The 26,615-nt window shown below is 37.5% G+C and overlaps 1 protein-coding gene across 20 annotated transcripts in view; it reads right to left on the bottom strand.

Moving 5' to 3' along the window:
* The window catches only part of PPP1R42 (protein phosphatase 1 regulatory subunit 42), a 52,233-nt gene extending 31,049 nt beyond the window's left edge, over positions 1 to 21,184 (bottom strand). For 11 of the 20 annotated variants that reach the window (XR_015140780.1, XR_015140779.1, XR_015140782.1 and 8 more), the window contains exons 1-3: positions 13,600 to 13,727; positions 2,170 to 2,387; positions 870 to 1,036 (exon numbers count right to left, since the gene is read on the bottom strand). Coding sequence is in view for 13 of the 20 variants with exons in the window: in XM_086336731.1 (XP_086192857.1) it covers positions 870 to 1,036; positions 2,170 to 2,298 (296 nt within the window). In the remaining 7 variants the exon portion in view is untranslated. Of the gene's footprint in view, positions 1 to 869; positions 1,037 to 2,169; positions 2,388 to 13,599 lie in introns of all 20 variants that reach the window. The other 9 variants (XR_015140783.1, XR_015140785.1, XR_015140784.1 and 6 more) reach the window with 1 other exon arrangement.
* Positions 21,185 to 26,615: the final 5,431 nt, after the last annotated feature.

The raw sequence follows: 26,615 nt of genomic DNA, 5'->3' as shown, positions 1-26,615 counted from the left end.
TAATTAATTAATTCTGAGAAATGTTCATTTTTAAAATAAGAGAACTGGACTAGTCCTCTCTATCTGTGCTCCTCTTGTGTTAGAGTGCATAAGAATCATCTGAGTTATAGGTTTAAAAGTAAAGATTTCTGAGCCTAACTGCCAGAGATTCTGATTTGGTTACCTAGGTTGGAACCCAGAAATCTGCATTTTAAAAATTGATATATAGTTGATTTACAGTATTGTGTTAGTTTGTGGTGTATAGCAAAGTGACCCAATTATATATATATATATTTTTTTTTCAGATTGTTTTTCCATTATTGGTTATTAGAAGATATTGAACATAGTTCCCTGTGTTACATAGTAAATCCTTTTTGCATGTCTGTTTTATACAGCAATATGAAGTTTTAATAAGCGTCTCCCACCTTACTTCTTCCCCCCATTCTGAGACCTTGGCCTGCTTTTTGGAAAGCAGTGATAGTTCTTCCAATATGGGGAAATTGGATCCACTGGGCCCCATTGTTTAATTAAAATCATAGGCAGTAATGCCTTTTACAGTCAAATCTACATCAACATTATCAGTTCTATGACCCTGCCCTTTTGAGATGTGTGATTCTGAAAGGCACAGAACTCATTTGGGTTCCATGGATACTTTTTTCACCATTTGAGCCTAAATAAGCATGTTTTAGATATCCCTATAAGCCCTTGAGACAACTCACCCTCCTGCAAAAGAAGCATACCAGGGCTTACAGAATACAAATTATCAAGTATTACATATATAACAGTAATATTGCAGAGGAATAAAAATGGGACAGATAAAGGAAATGCTTGCATGCAAAAATATTACTGTAATGATGACAATTACATTACTGAGAAATAAAAGCACTTACAGTTTTTCCAGTTTCTTTAATGACCTGAGGTTCTCTATACATGAAATACAATTGTTTTGTAGGTATAAGTGGGTCAGATTGGTGGCATAATTCAGGTTAGTGATTTGACTAATGCGGTTATCATACAAATATAAAACACTAAGATTTTTACAAAGAGAGAGATCTTCCTAAAAGGAAAACAAAAACAGATCATACTTAATTTCTTATGAAAACTTAGAGGGTCGTTTTCAAGAAAGCTTTTCACTCTATCATTCGATACATTTCATTAAGGTTAATATAAAAGAACAGAATTCCCCCATTCTTAGCACAGTCAAAATAAGACCAGAATGCTTACAATATTAGTTCTAGGCTTTAGTATTCTGTAACCTTATCAATAAAATTGTTTTTGCTAAGAAAGGTTTTCCCAGTGCAAGCAGTTTTCCTTGGAAACAGTTAGACTCCTGGAAGTTAAAGCATCTAACCAATTATTGCTTCAACGTTATGAATCAGGGCTTAATCTTTCTGTAGGATTGGAAATAAACTGTGTGGTTTGGAATATTGAAAAACCACTGGAAATCATCTAGATATTCAAGAACAATGGATTAATAAGCTATAATAATGCGATTGAAGGGAACACCATTAAATATCCTTTAATTTCTTTAGTAATATCTTGTAGATCTCATTAAAAAAATGAAAACAGTACATTCAATATGACCCATTATTGTAAAACTATATGACTATATGTATAGTATGTATAGGGGGCTTCCCTGGTGGCTCAGGTGGTAGAGAATTTGCCGGAGTAATATGAGAGACCTGGGTTCAATCCCTGGGTCGGGAAAAATCCCCTGAAGAAGGGAATGGCTACCCACGCCAGTATTCTTGTCTGGAGAATCCCATGGACAGAGGAGCCTGGTGGACTATAGTCCAGGGAGTCACAGAGAGTTGGATAGGACTGACTGACTAACACTTATGTCTAGGAAAAAAAGGGAGAAAGGACATCACCCTTGGTTTTTCTATGTGAAAGAATTAAAGTCAATTTCTTTCTTTTTATATGTCTTTATATAAATGAACACTACTTACTTTTGAAGGTAAGAAAATACTTAAAGATATTTTTAAAGAATCTATCATTTTTTGTGTTGTGGTAGAGTTAGAGTAAGTAGGCAAGAGGTAGGAGTGAAATTCTGCTAAAAAATATCCCAGCTTTCATTAAGTTAAGATCTTTTAAAATACAGCCACATCTTGGGAACTAGTTGGATATACCAATTTCTATACTTTACATTGCTAATTATATAAAAATAAGAAATAATTTCAGAGTTCTTACAATTGCATCTATATTTTTATCTGAAAAATTTATATGAGTTATTTTCTTCAGATATTGTAGAACGTTTTCTTCTTTTCGGGGTTTAAGATTGCTGTTTTTGGCAATTAGATCCAAAGTCAGTCGAACCATGACTTCTCTATAAATCAAACTCTTGGCAATAGCTCTCTTCTGATAACCATGTTAAAAAGTGGTTTAAGTATTGTTTTATGCCCAACTTTCTAAAAAGCAAAGAAAAAAAGGAGTATTATGTACACAGCAATTTAGGAAAAATTACTTTGACTTTTTAATATATAAAACTATTGATAAAGTCGTTCACAAGCAGTTTTAGGGTTATGTTTTTTCTAAGTTTATAGTTTTAATTCTTTTCATAAAAAGATATAAAACACCAAAATTAAATTAAATTACAGTGCAAATTCAGTTTTACTTTTAAATCTTTTACTCTCCCTAGTGTTGACTTGTTATTGTGGATGGATCATTTTTCTCTCTTTGAGTTGAAAAAGACCTCAGTATCATTTAGTGTTCTCCCATGAAGAAATTAAAGGCCAGAGATTTGTCTCAAACCAATCAAGTTAGTGACAGTTGAAAATGAGACCAGGCCTCCTGGCTCTTTTTTTCATAGTACCTTGGTACCATAGTACCTTAGTGTCCAAAATCAAGAACACACGGTGTGAAAACCTTTAGTGTATTCATCGGACAGTGGTGAAAATACTTCTAGATGAGACCAAAATGTGCAAAGCAAAACTTTAATATATTTAGAAGGAAATACAGGTCTTTCTCTTAAAATTAGGATATGGAAGGAGTTAACTTATATGCTACAAAAAGCATAAAACACGAACAAAAAATTTCTTGATATCTTTTACTACATTAAAAAAATATAGCTTCTGCTTAATAGTATCTCTCCACCTTGATTACTCTTGATTCCTAACTCTTTTCTTTTATTTTCCAATTTTTTTATTATGATAAAATACAAAGTTTATCATCTTTACCATTTTATAAGTGTACAGTTCAGTTTTACTAAATATATTTATAATGTACAGCCATTGCCATAGTCTATCTCTAGTATTCTTTTCAGTTTGTAAAACTGAAATTCTATTCCTGTTAAACGATAACTCCCTATACTTACCTGTCTTCCATGGCCCAGGCAACCACCATTCTACTTTGTCTCTATGATTTTGATGATTCTAAGAACCTCATATAAGTGGAATAATATTTTATTTTTGTGACTGGCTTATTTCACTTAGCATAATGTCCTCAACATCACCAACTCAATGCACATGAGTTTGGGTAAACTCTGGGAGTTGGTGATGGACAGGGAGGCCTGGCGTGCTGCAGTTCATGGGATCTCAAAGAGTCATACGTGACCGAGCAACTGAATTAAACTGAACTGAATGTCCTCAAGGTTCATCCTTGTTGTAATGTAAGTCAGAACCTCCTTCCTTTTTTACTATTGAATAATATTCCAGTATATGAAAAGCATCTATTTCTGTTTTATTGACTATGCCAAAGCCTTTGACTGTGTGGATCACAATAAACTGTGGAAAATTCTGAAAGAGATGGGACTACCAGACCACCTGATCTGCCTCTTGAGAAATTTGTATGCAGGTCAGGAAGCAACAGTTAGAACTGGACATGGAACAACAGACTGTTTCCAAATAGGAAAAGGAGTACATCAAGGCTGTATATTGTCACCCTGTTTATTTAACTTATATGCAGAGTACATCATGAGAAACGCTGGACTGGAAGAAACACAAGCTGGAATCAAGATTGCTGGGAGAAATATCAGTAACCTCAGATATGCAGATGACACCACCCTTATGGCAGAAAGTGAAGAGGAACTCAAAAGCCTCTTGATGAAAGTGAAAGTGGAGAGTGAAAAAGTTGGCTTAAAGCTCAACATTCAGAAAACGAAGATCATGGCATCCGGTCCCATCACTTCATGGGAAATAGATGGGGAAACAGTGGAAACAGTGTCAGACTTTATTTTTCTGGGATCCAAAATCACTACAGACGGTGACTGCAGCCATGAAATTAAAAGACGCTTACTCCTTGGAAGGAAAGTTATGACCAACCTAGATAGCATATTGAAAAGCAGAGACATTACTTTGCCAACAAAGGTCCGTCTAGTCAAGGCTATGGTTTTTCCTGTGGTCGTGTATGGATGTGAGAGTTGGACTGTGAAGAAGGCTGAGCACCGAAGAATTGATGCTTTTGAACTGTGGTGTTGGAGAAGACTCTTGAGAGTCCCTTGGACTGCAAGGAGATCCAACCAGTCCATTCTGAAGGAGATCAGCCCTGGGATTTCTTTGGAAGGAATGATGCTAAAGCTGAAACTCCAGTACTTTGGCTACCTCATGCGAAGAGTTGACTCATTGGAAAAGACTCTGATGCTGGGAGGGATTGGGGGCAGGAGCAGAAGGGGACGACAGAGGATGAGATGGCTGGATGGCATCACTGACTCGATGGATGTGAGTTTCAGTGAACTCTGGGAGTTGGTGATGGACAGGGAGGCCTGGCGTGCTGTGATTCATGGGGTCGCAAAGAGCTGGACACGACTGAGCGACTGATCGATCTAATATGTGTGTAGTAGATCTTGTTTACCATTCACCCATCTATGGACATTTGAGCTGATTCTGTGTTTTAACTATTGTGAATAATGCTGCTGTGAACATGGATGTACAAAAATCTCTTTGAGATCCTGTTTTTAATTCTTTTTGGTATATGTATGTAAGCAGAATTGCTGGATCATATGGTAATTCTACTTTTGACTTTTTTAGTAACTGCTATTGTTTTCCACAGTAGTTTTACCATTTTACATTACAACCAACTGCACAAGAGTTCCAGTAATTCATATTCTTGCTAACACTTGTTATTATCTGTATTTTTTTATTGTATCCATCCTAATGGGCATGAGGTAGTATCTCATTGTAGTTTCAATACTCATTTCCCTAATTAGTGATGTTGAGCTTTTTATGTGCTTATTGGCCATTCGCCTATCTTCTTTGGAGAAATGTATTCAAGTCCTTTGCCCATTTTTAATCAGATTGTTTTCTTATTGAGTTGTAGACCCCTATCAGATGTATGATTTACAAACAGTTTCATGTTCTTTGCCGGTTTGAGATTTAAGAGTTCTCTACATATTCTGGATATCAATTCCTTATCAGATATATTACTTGCAAGTATTTTCTCCCATTCTCTGTATTGTCTTTTTACTCTGTTGATAGCACAAATTTTAAATATTTTCATGAAATATAATAATTTGCCTACTTTTTATCCTGTTGCCTGTTTTGTTGATGTCATTTCTAAGAAATCATTGCCAAATCCAGTATTGTGGAGCTTTTTCTCTTTGTTTTCTTCTAAGAGTTTTATAGTTTCAGGTCTTGCATTAAGGTCTTTGATCTATTTTGAGTTAATCTTTGATTTGATGTTAAATAAGGGTCTAACATCATTCTTTGTATGTGGATATACAACTTTCCCAGCTTCATTTGTTGAAAAGACTGTCCTTTTCCAATTGAATGATCTTGACACCCATGTCAAAAATCATTTGACTGTATATGTAAGGACTTATTTCTTTCTATTTTATTCCATTGGTTTATATGTCTTTATTCCAGTACCATGCTGTTTTGATTGCTATAACTTTGCAGTAATCAGGAAGTACAAGTCCTCTAGCTTTGTTCTTTTTCAAAATTGTTTTGGATATTTGGATTTCTTGAGTTCCTTATGAATTTTAGGATGCATTTTTCTGTTTCTTAAAAAAAACACACACACAAACCCATCACTGGGGTTTAGATAAGGCTTGCGATAAGGCTTGCAATAAGTCTATAGATTGCTTTGGGTATTATTGATATCTTAACAATGTTAAGTCTTCCAGGCCATGAAGAAGGGATATGTTTTCACTTATTTCTGTCTCTTAAATTATTTTCCAGCAGTGTTGTATAGTTTGCAGTGTATAAATCTTTCACCTTTTTGGTTAATTCCTAAGTGTTTTATTCTTTCTGATGCTTCTGTAAATGGAATTTTTAAAAAAAATTTCCTTTTCAGGTTGTTGTTCATGTATAGACATGAAACTGATATTTGTTGACTTTTTATCCTGCTACTTTGCTGAATTCATTTATTAGTTCTAACATTTGTGTGTATGTATATGTGTAATCTTTAGCGTTTCTATGGTTTAGATCCTATTACCTGCAAACAGAGATAATTTTACTTCATCTTTTCCATTTTGGATGCCTTTTATTTCTTTTTCCTGCCAAATGTTTCTGGCTAGAACTTACAGTGTGCTGTTGAATACAAGTGTTGAAAGTGAGCATTCTTGCCTTAGAGGAAATGCTTTCAATTTTTCATTATTAAGTCTGATGTTCACTTTGAGTTTTTCATATGTGGCTTTGATTATGTCTGGGTAGTTTCCTTCTATTACTAGTTAGTTGAGTATTTTTATTGTGAAAATTTAGGTTGTTGAATTTTGTCAAATTTTTTTCTGTATTATCTGTTTTTTCTTTCGTTCTGTTAATATAAAATATTATGTAAATCAGTTTTTATATGTTGACCATCCTTGTATTCTAGGGATATATCCCACTTATTCATGCTGTATAATCTTTTTAATATGCTGCTAAATTTGGTTTGGTAGTGTTTTGCTGAGCGTTTTTGCATCAGTGCTTGTAAGGGATATTGGTCTGTAATTTTCTTTTTTTTCAGGCTTTTGCGTCTTAATTTTTTCTTTTCTTTAACTTTTTATTTGGTTTAGGGTATAACTGATTTAACTAACAATGTTGTGATAGTTCTAGGTGAATAGCAAAGGCATCCAGTCATACATATACATGTGTAGTTTTCTTTTGTTGCAGTGTCTTTGACTTTGGTATCACAGTAATGCTGGCCTCACAGAATGAGTAAGAATGTGTTCCCTTCTCAGAGCTTTGGAAAACTTGGAGAAGGTTTGGTGTTTTTCTTAAAATGGTTGGTTGAATTCACCAGTGGAGCCATCAGAGCCAGGGCTTTTCTTTGTTGGGAGATTTTTGATTACTGATTCAATTTCCTCCCTAGTTACATGTCTATTCAAATTTTCTATTTCTTTGTGATTTACTGTTGGTAGGTTTTATGTTTCTAGTATTTTTTCCTATTTAATCTAGGTTATCCAGTTTTTGACATACAGTTGTTTATAGTATTCTCACAATACTTTTCATTTCTGTAGATTGATAGTAATGTCCCCACTTTCATTTCTCATTTTAGTTCTTTGTGTCTTTTTTTTCTTCTTAGTCTATCTAGCTAAAAGTTTGTCAATTTTGTTGATCTTTTCAAAGACGTAGCTTTTGGTTTCATTGGTTTTCGCTATATTATATTCTCTATTTCATTTATCTGTGCTCTAATCTTCATCATTTTCTTCTTTCTACTAGCCTTAGTTATTTTTCTAGTTCCTTTAGTTGTAAAGTTAGCCTGTTGATTTGAGATCTTTCTTGTTTTTTCTCTCAGCATTTATAGCTATAAATTTCCCTTAGTATCAATTTTATTGTGTCCCATGAGTTTTGGTATGTTGTGTTTTTCATTTTCATTCATCTCTAAGTATTTTCTAATTTCTCTTGTGATTTCCTTTTTGATTCATATGTGTGTTGCTTATTGTTAATTTTCCAATTTTCTTTTTGTTACTGATTTTTGACTTCATACTATTATGGTTAGAGAAGATACTTTGTATGACATCTGTCTTTTAGAATCTATCAGAATTTAATTTGTAGACTAATGTGGTTTATCCTGGAAAATGTCCCATGTGCATTTCAGAAAAATGTGTGTGGTGGTGGTGTTGGGTGGAGCATTCTGTATGTGTCTGTTAGACCCAGTTATTTTATGATGTTATTTAAAACCTCTATTTCCTTACTTCTGTCTGGTTGTTTTAGACATTACTGAAAGCAGAATATTGACGTCTACAATTAGTACTGTAGGATTATCTGTTTATCTCTTCAATTGTCAGTTTTTACTTCATATATTTTGATGGCTTCTCATGAGGTGCATAACTGTTTGTCTCTGTCATCTTATTATCTATTTTCTATATGCCTTATAGCTTTTTGCCCCTTGTTTTCTGCTTTCCTGTCTTATTTTTTGTTGAGTTGATTTTTTGTAGTAAAACTAAATTCCTTTCTCATTTTGTGTATATTCCAGAGCTGTTTTCTTTATGATTACCATGGGGATTACATTTACCATCCTAAAGTTATATCACTCTAATTTGAATATGTGCCAGCTTAACTTAAATAAAGGGGCTCCCCCAATGGCTCAGAGGTAAAGAGTCTGCCTGCAATGCAGGAGACACTGGAGACATGGGTTCAATCCCTAGGTCGGGAAAATCCCCTTGAGGAGGAAATGGCAACCCGTCCCAGTATTCTTGCCTGAAAAATCCCATTAACAGAGGAGCCTGATGGGCTACTGTCCATGGAGTCACAAAGAGTGAGACATGACTGAGCAGCTAAGCACAACTTAAATAATATATAAAGCTCAGTTCCTTTATAGCTCTCGCCCTACCTTTTTTGATTGTTGATGTCACAAAGTTACCTCTTTATACACTGTGTACCTAAAACAATTCTTTTGAATACATTAGTTACTTAAATTATATAATAAAATATGGAGAGTTAAAAACTAAAGTTACAATAATACTAGATTTTAGAATCATGTTTTAAAATATATAAGTCTCTTGAGTCACATGGAAAAATAAAAAGTGCAATTACTAACCACGGTTACAAAAATTCCAGCTTTTATAATTGTCCATGTATTTACCTTTGTTGAGATCTTAGTTTCTTTATATGGCTTCGAATTACTATCTTCAAATCACTAGTGTTCTATCATTTTACCTTGCTGGACTCCCTGTTGCAGGGCAGGTCTAGTGCAGTGAGCTCCCTCAGCTTTCATTTACCTGGAAATGTATTTTTGCCTGACTTTTGAAGAACAGTTTTGCCAATACTGGATTCTTCTTTTCTTTAGCACTTTGAATATATACGCCCACTGTCTTCTGAACATTTCTGTTGAATAATTTGTGGATAATCTTATTAGGGGTTCCTTGTATGTAATGAGTTATTTCTTGCTGCATTTAAGATTTGTCTGTTGAAAGTTTGATTATAATGTGTCTCAGTGTGGGTCTCTTGAATACATCTTACTTGGAGTTCAGTGAGCTGCTTGCATGTTTTGATTCATGTTTTTCATCAAGTTAGGAAAGGTTTCAGCCATTATTTCTTCAAACATTCTCTCTGCTCAATCCTCCCTCTCTTCTCTTCCTTCTTTCTTTCTTCCCGCTCTCCTTTCTGGGACTCCCACAAAGCATATATTGGTCTGCATGATGCTGTATCACAAGTCCCTTAGACTCTGTTCACTTTTCTCAGTATTTTTCTTTTTCTATTCCTAGACTTAATAATTTTCATGGTCCTCTTTTCAAGATCATTGGATGATTCTTATGCCTGTTAAAATCAGCCTTTGAAACCCACACGTGAATTTTTCATTTCAGTTATTGTACTTTTCAGCTCCAGGATTCCTTTTTAGGCTTTCTACCTTTCATTGATATCTCCATTTTGTTCATGTATCATTTTCTTGACTTTTCTCTACCTCTTTAGTTTTTTTGAGCATCTTTAATACAGTCGTTTTAAAGTCTTTGTCTAGTATATCTGCCATCAGGTCTCTTTCAGGGACAATCTCTGATTATTTTTGAATAGATCATACTTTCCTGTTTCCTTGTATACCTTTTGTTTGTTGTTGAAAACTGGACATTTTAATCTAATAATATTGTAGCTCTTAAAATCAGATTCTCCTCCTTCTCTAGAATTTATGGTTTGTTGTTATTGTTTTGGTTATTTGATTGTTACAGACTATTTCTGTGCTGGGGACCAGCCTGAGGTGTAAACTTAGGTCTTCTCAGGTGTTTCCTGAGTCTGAAACCTTTTTCTTGGCATGTACAGGGCAGTTTCTGGTTTTCCCTTTATGTGCAGCTGCTTTTGAATGCCCTAGTGTTTTAATGTCTTGTTCCAAAAAAGGAAAAAAGAGAAAAATAAATGGAAGTTAGTAGAAAGGGAGGCTGCTAAGTCACTTCAGTCGTGTCCGACTCTGTGCGATCCCATAAATGGCAGCCCACCAGGCTCCCCCGTCCCTGGGATTCTCCAGGCAAGGACAATGGAGTGGGTTGCCATTTCCTTCTCCAATGCAGGAAAGTGAAAAGTGAAAGTCAAGTCGCTCAGTTGTGTTCGACTCTTAGCGACCCCATGAACTACAGCCTACCAGGCTCCTCCATCCATGGGATTTTCCAGGCAAGAGTACTGGAGTGGGGTGCCATTGCCTTCTCTGGGAAAGGGAGGCAGTAGCCCTGTAAATCCCCCTGAAAGTCATTTCAGTCAGAGGGAATGGGGTTTGTAAGAGTGGGGAGAGGTGCCACCTCTTTGTCTGCATCTCTGTAACCAGAAGCAGCAGTCAGTGATAGGAGGGCAGATCCTCAATATTTGGTGGATAGTGTGCTTTCTGCCCACCTGGTGCCTGTAAGCTGTGTGCAAGATGCTACAGAAACCCCTGCCCAGCTTCCTGCACAGGATTGGGTCTGGGGGATGGGTAGCTATTGTAGAGGTAAGATCTGAAATTGACCGAAATGAACCATATTTTACGCAGTTTATCATCTAATTCTTCCTTGGAAGTTGTAAGCCTTCAGCAGACTCCAGCATTCTAAAATAGTTATAGTGGACATGTTCTACCCATGTAGCTGCTGTTTAGGCTCCCTATTCTGCTACAGTTCTGGAATCCTCACCTCCTTAACTCTTTCATATACATGTAAAAAAAAATCAACTTATCATGTTCCATAAAAAATCTTCTCAGAATTTTATTAGGAATTGCATTGAATTTAGAAATAATTAGTGAAGCACTAACACCTGGGCTTCTTAGGTGGATCAGTGGTAAAGAATCTACTTGCCAATGTAAGGACACACAGGAGATGCAGGTTTGATTCCTGGATTAGGAAGATCCCCTGGAGGACGAAATGGCAACCCCCGCCAGTGTTCTTGCCTGGAGAATCCCATGTACAGAGGAGCCTGGTGGGCTACAGTCCACAGGGTCTCAAAGAGTCAGACGCAACTGAGCAGGCACGCATGCACACAACATCTCTCTGAATTATCTTTTCCATTACTATGGTATGTGTCTCCATTTTAGAATGTTTCTTTAAATGACTTTCAATTGTTTTATAATTTTCTTCTAATTAAGGCCACACATGAGGTGTTTTTTTTGAGAAGTTTTTAGGGATCAAATATTTTTGTTTATACTGTAAATGTCATTCTTTTAGGAATTATATTCTCTGTACCTAATGTGTTGAAATGCACTGTTTTAAAAATATTTAAAATACTTTAAAAATATGATTTCTTTGGCCCATATCTTAAAATTCTGGAAACTTTTCTAGAAACTTCAAATACATTTTTTACACTGATAACTATGGTAAAAATGCATATCATAAAGAAGTTATACAACCCAAGGTTTTTCCCTTATAGCTGAGGCAGGAGACTGCTATACAGGTGGCCATGCAGGAGCAGCCCTATACTATGAAGAAAGTGATGTCCTTTGAGAGTGACTTTGACTAATGGGAGACAGGTGCCATGAATGACTTCTCCCTTCTTCCCCCCATGGACTTTTAGGAGACACATTGGTTTCAAAAGGTCCCTTTGAAAATATGTGGTGTTCTTCTGGGTTATACACTCTCTTAATTTGCTCTCCTTCTATCTCTTAGTCCTTTCCTGCCTCTCTCCTGCTTCCCTGAGATTACAACCCCTGAAAAAGTGTTATCACATGAGTTTTTCCTTCAGGCTCTGTTTTCTAACCTGGGCTAAAACATAAATTTTGGATCATCTGAATCTTCACGGAAGACCATGCTATAAATGGACTCTGTCTCTACATTCCAGTGCACAAGTTGGTGTTTGTACAGAAATTAATTTCCTCAGAGAACTAGAAAAGGAAAGAGGCTAATGTTGTATATAAGTGAAGTATATATTAAACCAGAGGAAGGCCAATGGACCTCATCAACAAGTCATAGGCAAGCTTCCCAAGGGTTTGAATATGGAAAGGGAGAGAATTGAATCAACCAGTAACACAATAATAGAGACTGTTGACTCAAAACAATGTGCATTGTAGCAGTCAGATCCGCAAGAGAGGATTTGGTTTCATCAAAACACCACCATTGATCTCCTGAATAGAATATCCACCTTTACTGGTTCTATAGTTTGTTTTAGAGAAATTATAAGCTTCAGGAGTTTAAACTGAACCTAGTTTGGATTTGAATACACTTTAGAACAATATAATAAAAATAGTTATGTCAACATTTGTGAGATTTCCCTGATTTTCTTTTAAAAGAGTTTCATTATTTTCTAAAATTTTGTAAACTGCTTTTTCATAATTTATCCCTGCTCTATATCTCTGTTATCTCAGGCATCCACTTGATAGGATGTCTCTATCTCTCCAGATCACTAGTGGGGACAGCTTAAAGTAAAAGTGAAGTTGCTCAGTCGTGTCCTACTCTTTGTGACCCCATGGACTGTAGCCTATCAGGCTCCTCCATCCATGGAATTTTCCAGGCAAGAGTACTGGAGTGGGTTGCTATTTCCTTCTCCAGGGGATCTTCCCAACCCAGGGATGGAACCCTGGTCTCTTGCATTGTAGGTAAATGCTTTTAGCATCTGAGCCACCAGGGACGTTAGCTTAGACCTGCTCTGCTACATGGAGAAGGCAATGGCAACCCACTCCACTACTCTTGCCTGGAAAATCCCATGGACAGAGGAGTCTGGTAGGCTGCAGTCCATGGGGTCGCTAAGAGTCGGACACGACTGAGCGACTTCACTTTCACTTTTCCCTTTCATGCATTGGAGAAGGAAATGGCAACCCACTCCAGTGTTCTTGCCTGGAGAATCCCAAGGACTGCGGAGACTGGTGGGCTGCCGCCTATGGGGTCGCACAGAGTCGGACAGGACTGAAGCGACTTAGCAGCAGCATCAGCAGCTCTACTACAAGTGCTTGGGGAATCCACTTTAGTAGACCCCTTGACTTTTATCGTTTTGGGCTCCAGCAGGCTAGGCCAGATGCAGGGGACCTTTCTGAATTCGGTTTGTATATTTCCCTTAGGTAGCTCCAAACTCAGAAGCGGTATACTGCCAGCTATGAGGCTTTCCCTTTTTCAAACCCACAGATCCCTCTCCCTCAGCTTCGCGGCTACCCCTCCACCCTTGTCTCCCTATTCTAGAGGTGTTTCCCAGCCTTGCCTGATTCTAGCCCTCGGTTTGAAATACGGACTTTAAGACTTTTTTCTGGAAATTCTAGATATCTGGAGAAAAGGGTTAAGAACCCGCATTTTAACAAGTGCTCCAGGAAAGTCTCACAGGCAGGCAAGTTTGAGAAACATGGCTCTAGGGCCTCCTCGGTTCCCACACTTCGCCTCAGAAGGCATCTCACCGTTCGTGGGACGCGCCAGGTCGGTAACTCAGGTTTGGTAAATATCGCGGGTGCCAGCCTCCTTCCTGGTGCGGTTGCTGAGCAACCATACAGACGCTCCTGGTCGGACGCGGCTCACGGGAAATGTCGCTCGGTCTCCGGAAGCGCGCTCCTCTGTGGCCATGCGCCGACCTCCCTCCTCTGTGACATAGCAGCCGGGGGTTGATGGGTATCCACGAGGCAGAGTCCGAGTGGATGTCGGTTAGCGGAATGAGGCCGTAAAGCATCGGTCACGTTACTGTTTTCGTGGACCAGAACAGTTTTTGGCAGGTCACCATTTCCCCCTACTGGATTCTCCTTGCCATCAGCTTTGAATGTTTCAGTGCTGTTACTACGTTTCCCCAATAATAGGGCAGGAAAAGAATTGTCTGAAAGTGTAGCCCACACTTTTCCTCTGATAAAATCCAAACTCTTCAGGGTGACTGTCCAGTCCGTTTATAATGACCAGTTTCACTGCTTGCCTCTTGCTTTCTTCAGTATTTACAGTTTGGCATTTGGCCCTGTATGCCCTGTTGTAAAAAAAATTTATCCCTTTCTCAATTCTTACTTTGCCTTTTGAGATTCAAGGAATCAGCTTGGAATTAGCACATTTCTTTTTTTCCTGAAGCCTTCATAGGTTCTCAGTCTTGTTAAGTGATACTTTTATCCGTCCCCCACCCCCGACCACTGGGATGTGGTAACTTCTTTAGTATAGCACAAACACACTACAATATGTTTGTTACCCATATCTCCAATAAGACAGTAAATTCTTTGGGGGTAAAGATTATTTACCTTTTACCTTGCCATTCTCAGGACCTGGCAAAATGCCTTGTACCTTAACAGTCACCCCAAAGTATTTAGAAAATACATAATGTGCAAATGAAGGAGAAGAAGAACAATAGAACAAGAAACTGACATTGACAATGGAAAGACTGGAGCTCATTCGGTTCAGTTGCTCAGTAGTGTCCGACTCTTTGCAGCCACATGGACTGCAGCAAGCCAGGCTTTCCTGTCCATCACCAACTCCTGGAGCTTGCTCAAACTCATGTCCATCAGGTTGGTGATGCCATCCAACCATCTCACTCTATCGTCCCCTTCTCCTCCTGCCTTCGATCTTTCCCAGCATCACGGTCTTTTCCAGTGAGTCAGTTCTTCTCATCAGGTGACCAGAGCGTTGGAGTTTTGGCTTCTGCATCAGTCCTTCCAATGAATATCTGATTTCCTTGAGGATTGACTTGTTTGATCTCCTTTCAGTCCATGGGACTCTCAAGAGTCTTCTCCAACACCACAGTTCAAAAGCATCAATTCTTTGGTGCTTAGCTTTCTTTATAGTCCAACTCTCACATCCATACATGACTACTGGGAAAACCATAGCTTTGACTAGACGGACCTTTGTTGGCAAAGTAATGTCTCTGCTTTGCTCACGCGTCTCCACTTCGCGGGCAGTTTCTTGGAAAGGGGGCTCATTAGGGATTTGGTAAAGTGAGCAATCTGCATTAAGGACTCTACGAGCTGGAAAACTGTAATAGCTCTGATCTTTAGGGTGGGAGTACAGTGGAAAAGTCATTGCTGTTCTGAATAAAGAAGTGTCAGAGTAGAAGATAGTTAGAATTACCAGGTGGCTTGGAGCCCATGTGAACAGTCCAACTTACCATTTTGCAGATAAGGAAATTCTCAGAACCTAGAGAGAGGAAAGAAATATGCTGAAGGTGTTATCTGAGGTGGCAGAGAGAGAATTTAGCCTTGAGCTCCTAATTTCAAGCAAAGGTTTCCCCTCCTTATGTTTCACTGACTGTTTCAGTAAGAGTAGCCTAGAAAGAGGGACAGGGGGATAGGGACAGATGTCCTAACCCCATTCAGGACATTGTTGCTATTGTCCAGTTGTGAAGTAGTGTTGGTCTGGATTAGGGTTAAGGCAAAGAAAGTGACATGGAACGAACAAATTTAGGAGGCATCTTGAAGCATGATTTAATAAAGAGAGAAAGGATAGGATAAGGGGAGGGAGAAATTGGAGATAATTCCTGGATGTTAGTTAGGATAAAGGAACAATACTGGAGAGGGTGACAAGTAATTCGGGTGGAAGTGGATGAATTTCGTTTACACATGTTAAATGTGACGTAAAAGGTTCAGTAGTTTCCATAATAGAGCTAATCATTTAAACCATGGAGTCATAACTGGTGGTGAGGGAGGACAGAAGGGACAGACAAGTTAATAACTAAGCCAGCTAGTTTGAATGGAAAAGGGAAGCAAAGCTAGTTATCAGAGAAAGATGTGTCAGAGGTTAAGATCTGTTCTGAGAAGAACAAATAATTAGCGATTCAAAAACCAGTAAATTAGATTCAGATGCTAGGGAAAGAATTGTAGAAGGAGGGTATCTAAGTGAATGAACAGCTACAGAAGGATATGATGATGTAAAAGAATGATCAGAACAATATGGCTAAAACACTACAGCACAAACCAAGGTTGTTCTTATCTATTTTAAAGGTTATTTGGGAACAATAGATCCGGCAGTATATGCAGGGCCATCCTATTCCTCTGTGTAGCCCTCATTGAATTTGCTAACATTATTTTATGAGAAACATGTTTAGCAACGCCTCATTGAAAACCAGTTGCTCTGTTAATCTTTGTATTATATCAGTTTCATATGTCATTGTAAAAGGAGTATGAGCTCAATTGTGGAAATATTATATATATATATTTACATGTCTGAAAGGAAATATATCTATGTCTGTGTCTATATTCTTTAGTTGCTAAGTTGTGTCCGACTCTTTTCGACCTTATGGACTGTAGCCCACTAGGCTCCTCTGTCCATGGGATTCTCCAGGCAAGAACACTGGAGTGGGCTGCTGTTCCACGCTCCAGGGGATCTTCCCAACCCAGGAATCAAACTCGTGTCTCCTGCATTGGCAAGTTTTACCAGTGAGCCACCAGGGAAGCCCATCTGTGTCTGTACATGTATAGAATTAGATACATATATTCTTATATCTATATCCCAAAATATTTAATTGTGGTTATTTTTTGGTGGTGGGATTATGGCTGTTTAATTTTTCTTCTTTTTTTTTTTAGTTATCAAGGTTTTTAAGAATTATAACATTATATTCTGAATGTTCATATTGGATTCTGCTCTTTGTAGAAAAAATCTCTTTGAGACAGCTAATATTAAAATAGTTTAAAATGGTTGAATCACTAATTTTTTAATCCAACAAGTTCCCAGGTGGCTGGTTGATGATTATATAAATTCTAAGTAAAACGAACCAAGGTATTTCTCTTGAGTTCCAGACCTATGCATCCAGCCAGCTGCCTGACACTCATTCCACATGAATATGAATGTCCCAGAGGCCAAAAAACCCCCTGAACCTGTCAAGAATTGAACTCATTTGTATCCTTCACACATCTGCTCTGCCTTCTCTAGTTTCTGTCTTGCCCACAGTCGACCCTGCTACCCAAAGAAGAGCCTGAGAGCCATCTCCAGGACTCTCATATATTATTAGTATCACCATGTAGAGTCAGCACATCAAGTCCACTTAAGCTCAGAAATGACTTTAAATCCAGCAGTCTAACCATGCTTTCATCAGTACCTAAGAATGGACTGGAAAGGACTTTAACAAGTTCTATTAATTTTTTAAAAGTTCTTTTAATGTTAGTACACTAAAGTTTCTCAAGTTATATTTTTAAAGTTATATTAGATGTGACTGTAAATTAAGCGCTCTAAGCTGCAAATCAGTTTCATTATCTTAAAGTCACATTTATATCTAATTATATTTTAGTAATGTATTTTAGAGTAAAAATGTTTTCTGGAAAGTATTTTTGTTAACATTGCCACAGATGTTCTAATTGAAGCAATGTTTTATTATGTTTTATTCAGGAATGAAGATTCCTGAAACATCTAGTGTCAGTAGAGCCTAACACTTTAGTTTGAGTCTTTCAGGAAGCATTTGCAAGAAAAGGACTTATAATTTTGGAAAAAGTTTAGGTTTCAGGAACAGTTCATTGCTTATGTTTTAGGAATTAAAAAAAATTTTTGTCTCTTGAACCACGGGTGGGGAACCTCTGTCTTCTAATAGAGTTCCAAGACACTGCTTAAGTTTATCAGGCCAATAATAAGTTCAGCAAAAGTTTAATTAGTTGATGATGGATTGAGGCTAAGAGCAAAACTAAGCAATGTAATACACTGTAGTCCTGTGTCTTTCAAAACAGTTTGTGAAAATCATTGAAAATGTCTTGTATATTTGTATTTAGTTGTTTCGTTTTTTGGCTCCTGTCTGCTTTTTTGGTTGTGTGTGTCTGTGTGTGTGCTCAGTCGTGTTTGACTCTTTGCGGCCCCATGGACTATAGCTCACAAGGCTCCTCTGTCCATGAAATTTTCCAGGCAAGAGTACTGGAATATGTAGCCATTCCCTTTTCCAGGGGCTGGTCCTGACCCAGAGATTGAACACGCATCTCTTGTGTCTTCTGCATTGGCAGGCAGATTGTTTATGTGTTTGAAAAGGGTTTCATCCTTCTTGTTTGTTTTGAAAATGACTGGTGCTTTTTTTGTTGTCAATTTTTTTTTTTTTTTTTACTAATGTGCATTTCCATTTGCATATTTCTGCAGTAGTGATCCTTTATTGAAAAATTTTAAAAAGCGTTTTTTCACTCTTGTTTTAAATCTGCTAAGGAGTTTGGGAAAAGATTTTCATTTTATCATAATCTTAACAGTGAAAGAAGTCAGCTTCCCATAAAAAGGCATACATATTTAATTTTGTCATCCTAAAAACATATATTGTTAATGTTTCTTAAGAGTAAACTGAAATGTCCATTGCATTTATTTCTTTATTGAACAGATACTTACCAACTACATGTAATGTTCTTATAGTGTGATATTAATGTAATGAATATAGTATTATCAAAGATGTTTTAGCAGGAGCCTGAGAATTAGAAAGTGTAATTTCAACTTGTGCTCCCAAATCCCAAATTTAATAGAGCTTTTGTTTCAGCCTGTTCTTTACTGAAATAAAGCATTTTTTAAGCTGAGTTATAGTTGCTATATAGTATTTTTATTTATTTGGCTGTGTGGGTCTTAGTTGCTGCATGTGGGATCTTCTGTCTTCATTGTGGCAGGTGGAATCTTTAATTGCAGCATGTGGAGTCTGGTTCCTTGACTAGGGGTAAACCCAGCCCTCTTACATTTGGTGCATGGAGTCTTAGCCACTGGACCACTAGGGAAGTCCCAATATACAATATTATAATAGTTATAGGTATATAATATAACAATTTTTAATGGTTGTACTCCATTTATAGTTATCAAAATATTGGCTATATTCCCTGTGTTGTACAATATATCCTGTAGCTTATTTAATCATAGTAGTCCTAACCCTTTCCACTCCCCACTGCTTTTCTATATCTGTGAGTCTGCTTTTTGTTTTAGTAACTAGTTTGTTATATTTTTTAGATTTCACATACAAGTGATATCATATAGTATCATCCTGGTATCATACAGTATTTGTCTTTCTCTGACATTTCATTTAGCCTAATACCCTTCATGTGCATCCATGTTGTTGAAAATATATATTATGTATATATATATATAATATATATATACACACATACACATATACACCACTTCTTTATCCATTCATCTATTGATGGACATAGATGCTTCTATATCTAGACAATGTAAATAATGCTATGATAAACATTGGGGTGCAATTAGTGTTTTTGTTTTTTTCAGGTATATACCCAGGAGGGGATTGCTGGGTCATATGGTAGTTCTGTTTTTAGGTTTTTTGAGAAATCTCCATACTATTTCCCATAATAGCTTAAAGCACTTGTTAATAAACTATTTTTAGAACTATTTTGAGATAACTAGAAATCCATAGTATTGATGTCTGTCTAAATGAATTACTATTTCAACAGTCCACAGTTCCTTAGTTTTAGGTAATGTGTTGTTTTACCTTGAATATTAAGACTAATTAGAAACTTAAAAAATAAAAAAAAGAAACTTAAAAAATAATCTCCCTTGGAAAGTGATGTTTGTATATAGCTTTTACATTGGTGGCATATCAAGTTAACTTCTCTGAAGGTATAGAACTTTTCAGATGATTGTAATTATTCAACATGGTATGCCCTCTCATATAAGACCATAAATTAATTTTTTATTTAGTCTAATTTGTGTTATTTTATTTAAGCCCAGAATCTTAATATCCTCAAGTATACTAGAAACACATGCAAGAAATGATAGGATTACATAGGAGTTGAAGATTTAAAGCTAAACACATACATGTTTTAAAGGACTTATTTAGTATCATCAATAATATAAATAATAAATTGAAGTTTATTTAAATAATACATTGAGCATGGAGTATAAAGTGAAAATTCTAGGAACAAAAATGAACATTTAAATAAAACATTTATTTAGAGATGTACTTATACAAACTTAAATTTTCAGGAAGGAAGGAAAGTAGTTTAAAGTTATGTTTTGTAATGGTAAACATATTCATAGTTATGTAATAGATATTTATAACCCCCTTATAACCTAACATAAAGGTCACAAAGCTCTATTCTTAAAAATATATTGCTTTATGCATATTCCTCTTTCGTTATGAAAAGTACAACTGCAGTTCATCAAAATGTGCCCCAAGGCACAATACCATTTTACTCAGTCATTAGAAAGTTTAGCATAATTGCTTAGTATAATCCAAAGAAAATACGAGTACTGACATCAGGGACTCTCCAATTTGTTAGGCAATTGTTCCATAATTTTTGGCACCAGGATAATCCACATGTTGAAAAAGCAATTAATCATTGGTGTTAGTTATCAAGCTATGATTTTAGCTGTTTCCTCCCAAATTTGACCTGAAATGACAGAGTTCCTTATTTTATTTTTGTAATATTCTGATTTCTGAGATCAAAAGTTTAAATACACCAGTCTGGTTACAGTTGACCTGATTTTTGTGTTACTAGTTTTCTAAAATAAGTAGATCATAACTTTATAAAGATAAATGGCATTTCTTCCAGTAATATTTGGATAGACGGGTTAGAAATTTTTAGAAACTTACAAACTGATTACTTCAGAACAGACTGATTACTTGAAGTCCTTAAACTAGCATTTGACTCTAAGGAGATAAATTTATCTGCGGCTAAAACTTGTATTGAAGATAGACTAGAATGAGAGAACATACAACTTGATATTTAATTTTCAAATGTAGTGACATAGACACATCAATTATTAAACAATGAGTGAAATAATTACCCTATCATAATTTAATATAATCAACCTTTATATCAAACAGAGGAGCAAAACCAAGAGCCATCATTCGGTGTAGTATATTTTTATATCTTCAAAAAACAAAAAACCACATTGCTCACCCATGTGCATCTCTTTGGAGTTTATAGTTAAAACAATCCAGAAATTTAGAAAGAAACTTTGGAAACTCAACAGTCTGTGTTCCGTTCATTTTAGTCAGCTGCATGTGGATACAGTGCAGACTTAGTAATATAAATGAACTCTTCTCTGCATGCATGACTTATGCATCTGTACCTCATCACTCACAGAACGGTTTTTGGAAACTCTGAAACCTCTGCAATATGCAGCTCTCCAACACCCAAACAGTCCCTCTGACTCACTGTAAAGTTACTTACGCTCCTGCTCTTCAGTGTTTATTTTCAAGTGGCTGCACTATAGGGCAGTTTATTATTCTATTGTGTGATGCAGTAATTTTTCAAAACCCTGAATACCAGGTAGTCATACTAATTTGTAACAACAGTCTTCAGACTTGATCCCTCAGATGAAGCACGTGATGTTTGGTTTCAGAGCTGATTTTCCAAATTCAGAAACAGCAGAGCGCAAATGGTTTCTCTGCCCCTTTTGGCTGTTTGTTCTTGGCAGTACAGTTGATTTCAGAATAACTCGTGTGGTATCTTATTGTTAATTGATAAATAAAATGTGTAGATTGAAGTCCTTCTATAACTGGACAGTGTAACCTAAAATGATACTAAATGCATAAAGTCTCAACAATATATATAGAAGTTAATGTTGTCAAACTGTTTGGAGCTGGGACCTTGAGATGAATTGTTTGGAACTAGGACCTTGAGATATTAAAACAATCTGGAAAATTTGGAGCAGCTTTAGTTCTGGGATCTCGCTGTCCCTTCATGGGTCCCAATCCCCAGTGCATAACCATTGACTTCTCTTTCCATCTCTGCTCCAGCCTGTGCTTCAGGCTCTGGCTTTATTACTTGGATTTTGGGGTTAAATTTTTGATGATGATTGACATTCCCTGTAATCACCAAAGAGCTTGAGAAATTATCTCTGAAAAAACTTGAAGCCAAACAAAAACCAGACTTCTTAGAAAATGGCCTTTTTAACTCCTGAATAGCTCAAGGCTATAAGATAATAATCTGTAGGAAAAGGCAATGCCAATTCATGACTTAGTTTCTGAATAATGATGGCTGCAAATTGAGCCTTGATTTCCTAAAATCTCAGTATTATGAATTGGATCACTTATACCAAAAATGTTCATGACAATACATTAAAATTTTAAAAATATACTTCAGAAATATTAATAAAGGTTCTTGCTTCTTAATAAAGTAACTGCATTTACAATAAAATGCAACTACTCTTTTCTGGGGCTATTTTCACGTGGACTGGACTATAAAGCAGAGGGGACATCGTTTGTTGTCTCTGTGGTATCAGTTTAGCCTCCGTGCGTAGTAGTCATGAATTTGGTATATTATTGACCCCACTTCCAGCTGCAGGGGTTGCCCTTAATTAGTCTAAACCAGTCACTATAAATAATCATATAAATTATATGTATATAAATAATCATATATAAATAAACTTAACTGGTCTAAACCAGTCACTATATATAATCCCAAGGGTAGCTCTTCATGACCCTAGTTAGCCAGAGTGAAGACAGAACCTTATTGTGACAGCCGTGAGCAGCTCTTTCCAGTGACTAGATGGTGTGGTGTGCAGCCATTTGGGAGGTATCCAGCTTGAGACTTAGGTCAGCATGTGGAGGGCAGAGCTTGGGAACCATTACCAGAAGCCTAATACAACTATGCCTAAGCCAAGTATGATTTTAGACTCTGAAGTTAGGTGAACCAGCAATCTCTGTTCAAGCAACTGTTTTTGTTTGCTTTTGTTGCTACTTGCAACCAAGGCATAATAGCTGAAATACTGAGTCCAGTGAAGTTAGGACTGACAAGTTTTTTTTTCTGGCAGTTCTCTTTGTTGTTAGCTAGACATTTCCCATCACACCAAGATGACTCAATTGATTAGATCACCAATGTCAAATTAAATATGGATAATAGTATTCACATCTTAGAATGAAAACTGTGAGTTTGTTTGCATGGTGACTTCACTGACTCCTTACTCTTTCATGTCAAAACTTTAAGCCTTCAATCTTGTCTGTCAGAGAAACCTCAATGACTTTGTTATTGTTTCTAATTGAATGGCTCAGTATGAGTTCGTATCACTGAAGGCTGTGGCAGTAAACAGATTTTAGCTGCTTATTGGGGGCGTGCATGTGTGTTTGGTTGCTTCAGTTGTGTCCGACTCTTTGCGACCCCATGGACTGTCATCCACCTGGCTCCCCTGTCCATGGGATTCGCCAGGCAAGAACACTGGGGTGGGCTCCTCTGAGGGATATTCCTGACCCAGGGACTGAATCTGCGTCTCCTATGTCTCTTGCACTGGCAGTCAGGTTCTTTACCATCAGCGCCACCTGGAAAACCCCACTCATCGGGGGCAGTCATCCTTTATTTTAAAAGGGCCTAAAAATGAAGGTCAGGTTGAGCCATCTGAAACTGGGATGCCTGCTTTTATTTAAAGGAGTATAAAATGAGACCAAAAATGCTGCTGTATCATCAACTATCTGAGAAAGTATTTGGATACTAATGTTAATTGGCTTCCTCATTTTACTAAAGACCACTTCATTGGTAAATCTAATGAAAAACTTTAAGACTTTGTTTTCCTTGACCTCTGGGCCACACATGAAGTCACTCATAAATTACTTCTTAAAGATTTCTTCTCTGCTCTGTGGTTTCCTCTTCCACTAACCATTTTACATCTGATGTTTGTCATGTCTTGGGCCCTCTTTTCATTTTTTATTTCCACAAATCATCTCATCTGATCTCATCTAGCCCTCGTCAAAACTTAACCTAGTGGTCTTAGAAACATCAGTGTAATACATTTCTGTTGCTTAAAACTCTCGTAACTCCCTATTGCGATTAGGATAAAGTCCAAAAGGCGCCTGCAGGATCTGTACTTACCTTATTGACTAAAGTCATCGATTGTTACTCCCCATGTACTACTCCACTCTCAGGTCTAACTGAATCTCAGTTCTTAATGGTTCTAGATTCTTGCTCTCTGCCTCAGGCCTTCCACATATCACTATACTCTTTGCTTGGAAAAGTAATCACCTGTTTTTTTTTTTTTTCCTGGCTAGTTCTATCTTTCAAATTTCAGCTTAATGTCAGGTTACTTCCTTCAGGAAGTTTACTGGGGTAGCTCCTCTTTGGGGGATTTTCCTCCTGAGAATTCTTCTGTTCAGTTCAGTCAGTTATGTCTGATTCTTTGTGACCCCATGGATTGCAGCACGCCAGGCTTCCCTGTCTATCAATAACTCCCGGAGCTTGCTCAAACTCATGTCCATTGAGTTGGTGACGCCATCCAACTATCTTATCCTCTGTCTCCCCTTCTCCTCCTGCCTTCAATCTTTCTCAGCATCATGGTCTTTTCCAGTGAGTCAGTTCTTCGCATCAGGTGGCCAAAGTACTGGAGTTTCAGCTTCAGCATCAGTCCTTCCAATGAATATTGAGGACTGATTTCCTTTAGGATTGACTGGTTTGATCTCCTTGCAGTCCAAGTGACTCTCAAGAGTCTTCTCTAACACCACAGTTTAAAAGCATCTGTTCTTCACCACTTAGCTTTCTTTAGTGGTGGTTTAGTCGCTAAGTCATGTCTGACTCTTACAACCCCATGGACTATATAGCCTGCCAGGCTCCTCTGTCCATAGGATTCTCCAGGCAAGAATACTGGAGTGGGTTGGCCTTTCCTTCTCCAGGGGATCTTCCTGACCCAGGAATTGAACCCAGGTCTCCTGTATGGTAGGCAGATTCTTTACCAACTGAGCCACAAGGGAAGCCCAATTATATGTATATAAAAGCTATCACTTTATTGCCTTTTCTCACATCCATACATGACTATTGGAAAAACCATAGCTTTGACTAGACGGACCTTTGTTATCAATGTGTCTGCTTTTTAATATGCTGTCTAGGTTGGTCATAGCTTTTCTTCCAAGGAGCAGTTCAGTTCAGTTCAGTCGCTTAGTTATGTCCAACACTGTGACCCCATGAACCGCAGCATGCCAGGCCTCCCTATCCATCACCAACTCCATCCAAACCCATGTCCATTGTGTTGGTGATGCCATCCAACCATCTCATCCTCCATTGTCCCCTTCTCTTCCTGCCCTCAATTTTTCCCAGCATCAAGGTCTTTTCAAATGAGTCAGCTCTTTGCATCAGGTGGCTAAAGTATTGGAGTTTTTCAGCTTCAACATCAGTCCTTCCAATGAACACTCAGGACTGATCTCCTTTAGGATGGACTGGTTGGATCTCCTTGCAGTCCAAGGGACTCTCAAGAGTCTTCTCCAGCACCACAGTTCAAAAGCATCAATTCTTTGGCGCTTAGCTTTCTTTATAGTCCAACTCTCACATCCATACATGACCACTGGAAAAACCATAGCCTTGACTAGATGGACCTTTGTTGACAAAGTAATGTCTCTGCTTTTGAATATGCTGTCCAGGTTGGTCATAACTTTCCTTCCAAGGAGTAAGCGTCTTTTAATTTCATGGCTGCAATCACCATCTGCAGTGATTTTGGAGCCCAGAAAAATAAAGTCAGCCATTGTTTCCCCATCTATTTGCCATAAAGTGATGGAACCGGATGCTATGATCTTAGTTTTCTGAATGTTGAACTTTAAGACAACTTTTTCACTCTCCTTTTTCACTTTCATTAAGAGGCTCTTTAGTTCTTCTTCACTTTCTGCCATAAGGGTGGTGTCATCTGCATATCTGAGGTTATTGATATTTCTCACAGAAATCTTGATTCCAGCTTGTGCTTCCTCTAGCCCAGTGTTTCTCATGATGTACTCTGCATATTAAGTTAAATAAACAGGGTGACAATATACAGCCTTGACACACTCCTTTTCCTATTTGGACCCAGTCTATTGTTCCATGTCCGGTTCTAACTGTTGCTTCCTGACCTGCATACAGATCAGGTGGTCTGATATTCCCATGTCTTTCAGAATTTTCCACAGTTTGTTGTGATCTACACAGTCAAAGGCTTTGGCGTAGTTCCCAGCCACTTTAATTCTCCCTTCACAGCAGTATACTTAGGTTCTTGTTAACTTAGCTTTAGACTCCATTGTTTAGAGAATTTACAAGGTCTACCTTGTTCAGAGTATCTCCAGAGAGTAAAACTGGGCCTCATTCAGTAAAGGCACTTGGTGAGTGTTTTAACGACTTAGGTACCTGTGCTAGACTCTGTCTCAAATGACTTATTTGACTTTCAGGAAAATAATTTATGGTGTGACTTGGTTAATGTTTTATTGGAACATAAAAATGTTATATTAAATTGTACTTTTACTAATAGATCAAAAGAAGGTTTGCATGCATGCATGCTAAGTCACTTCAGTCGGGTCTGACTCTCTGCTACCCCAATAAGCGTAGCCCATCAGGCTCCTCAGTCCATAGGATTCTCTAGCAAGAATACTGGAGTGGGTTGCCATGCCCTCCTACAGGGGACCTTCCTGACCTGGGGACTAAACCTGTGTCTCTTACATTTCCTGCATTGGGAGGCTGGTTCTTTACCACTAGCACCACCTGGGAAGCCCCCTAAATAGCCTACAGCACCCCATATTCCCAGGCAGACTCCCATCCACGTACTAACCAGGCCCAACCCTGCTTAGCTTCGGAGATCAGGTGGGTTCTGGGTGGTATGGCCGTAGATAAAG

This window comes from Bos grunniens, chromosome 14, assembly GCF_055505025.1.
Source record: "Bos grunniens cultivar Pamir isolate PY7600 chromosome 14, Bosgru_T2T1.0, whole genome shotgun sequence".
Lineage (NCBI taxonomy): Eukaryota > Metazoa > Chordata > Mammalia > Artiodactyla > Bovidae > Bos > Bos grunniens.
This window is presented reverse-complemented; position numbering and strand designations above follow the sequence as displayed.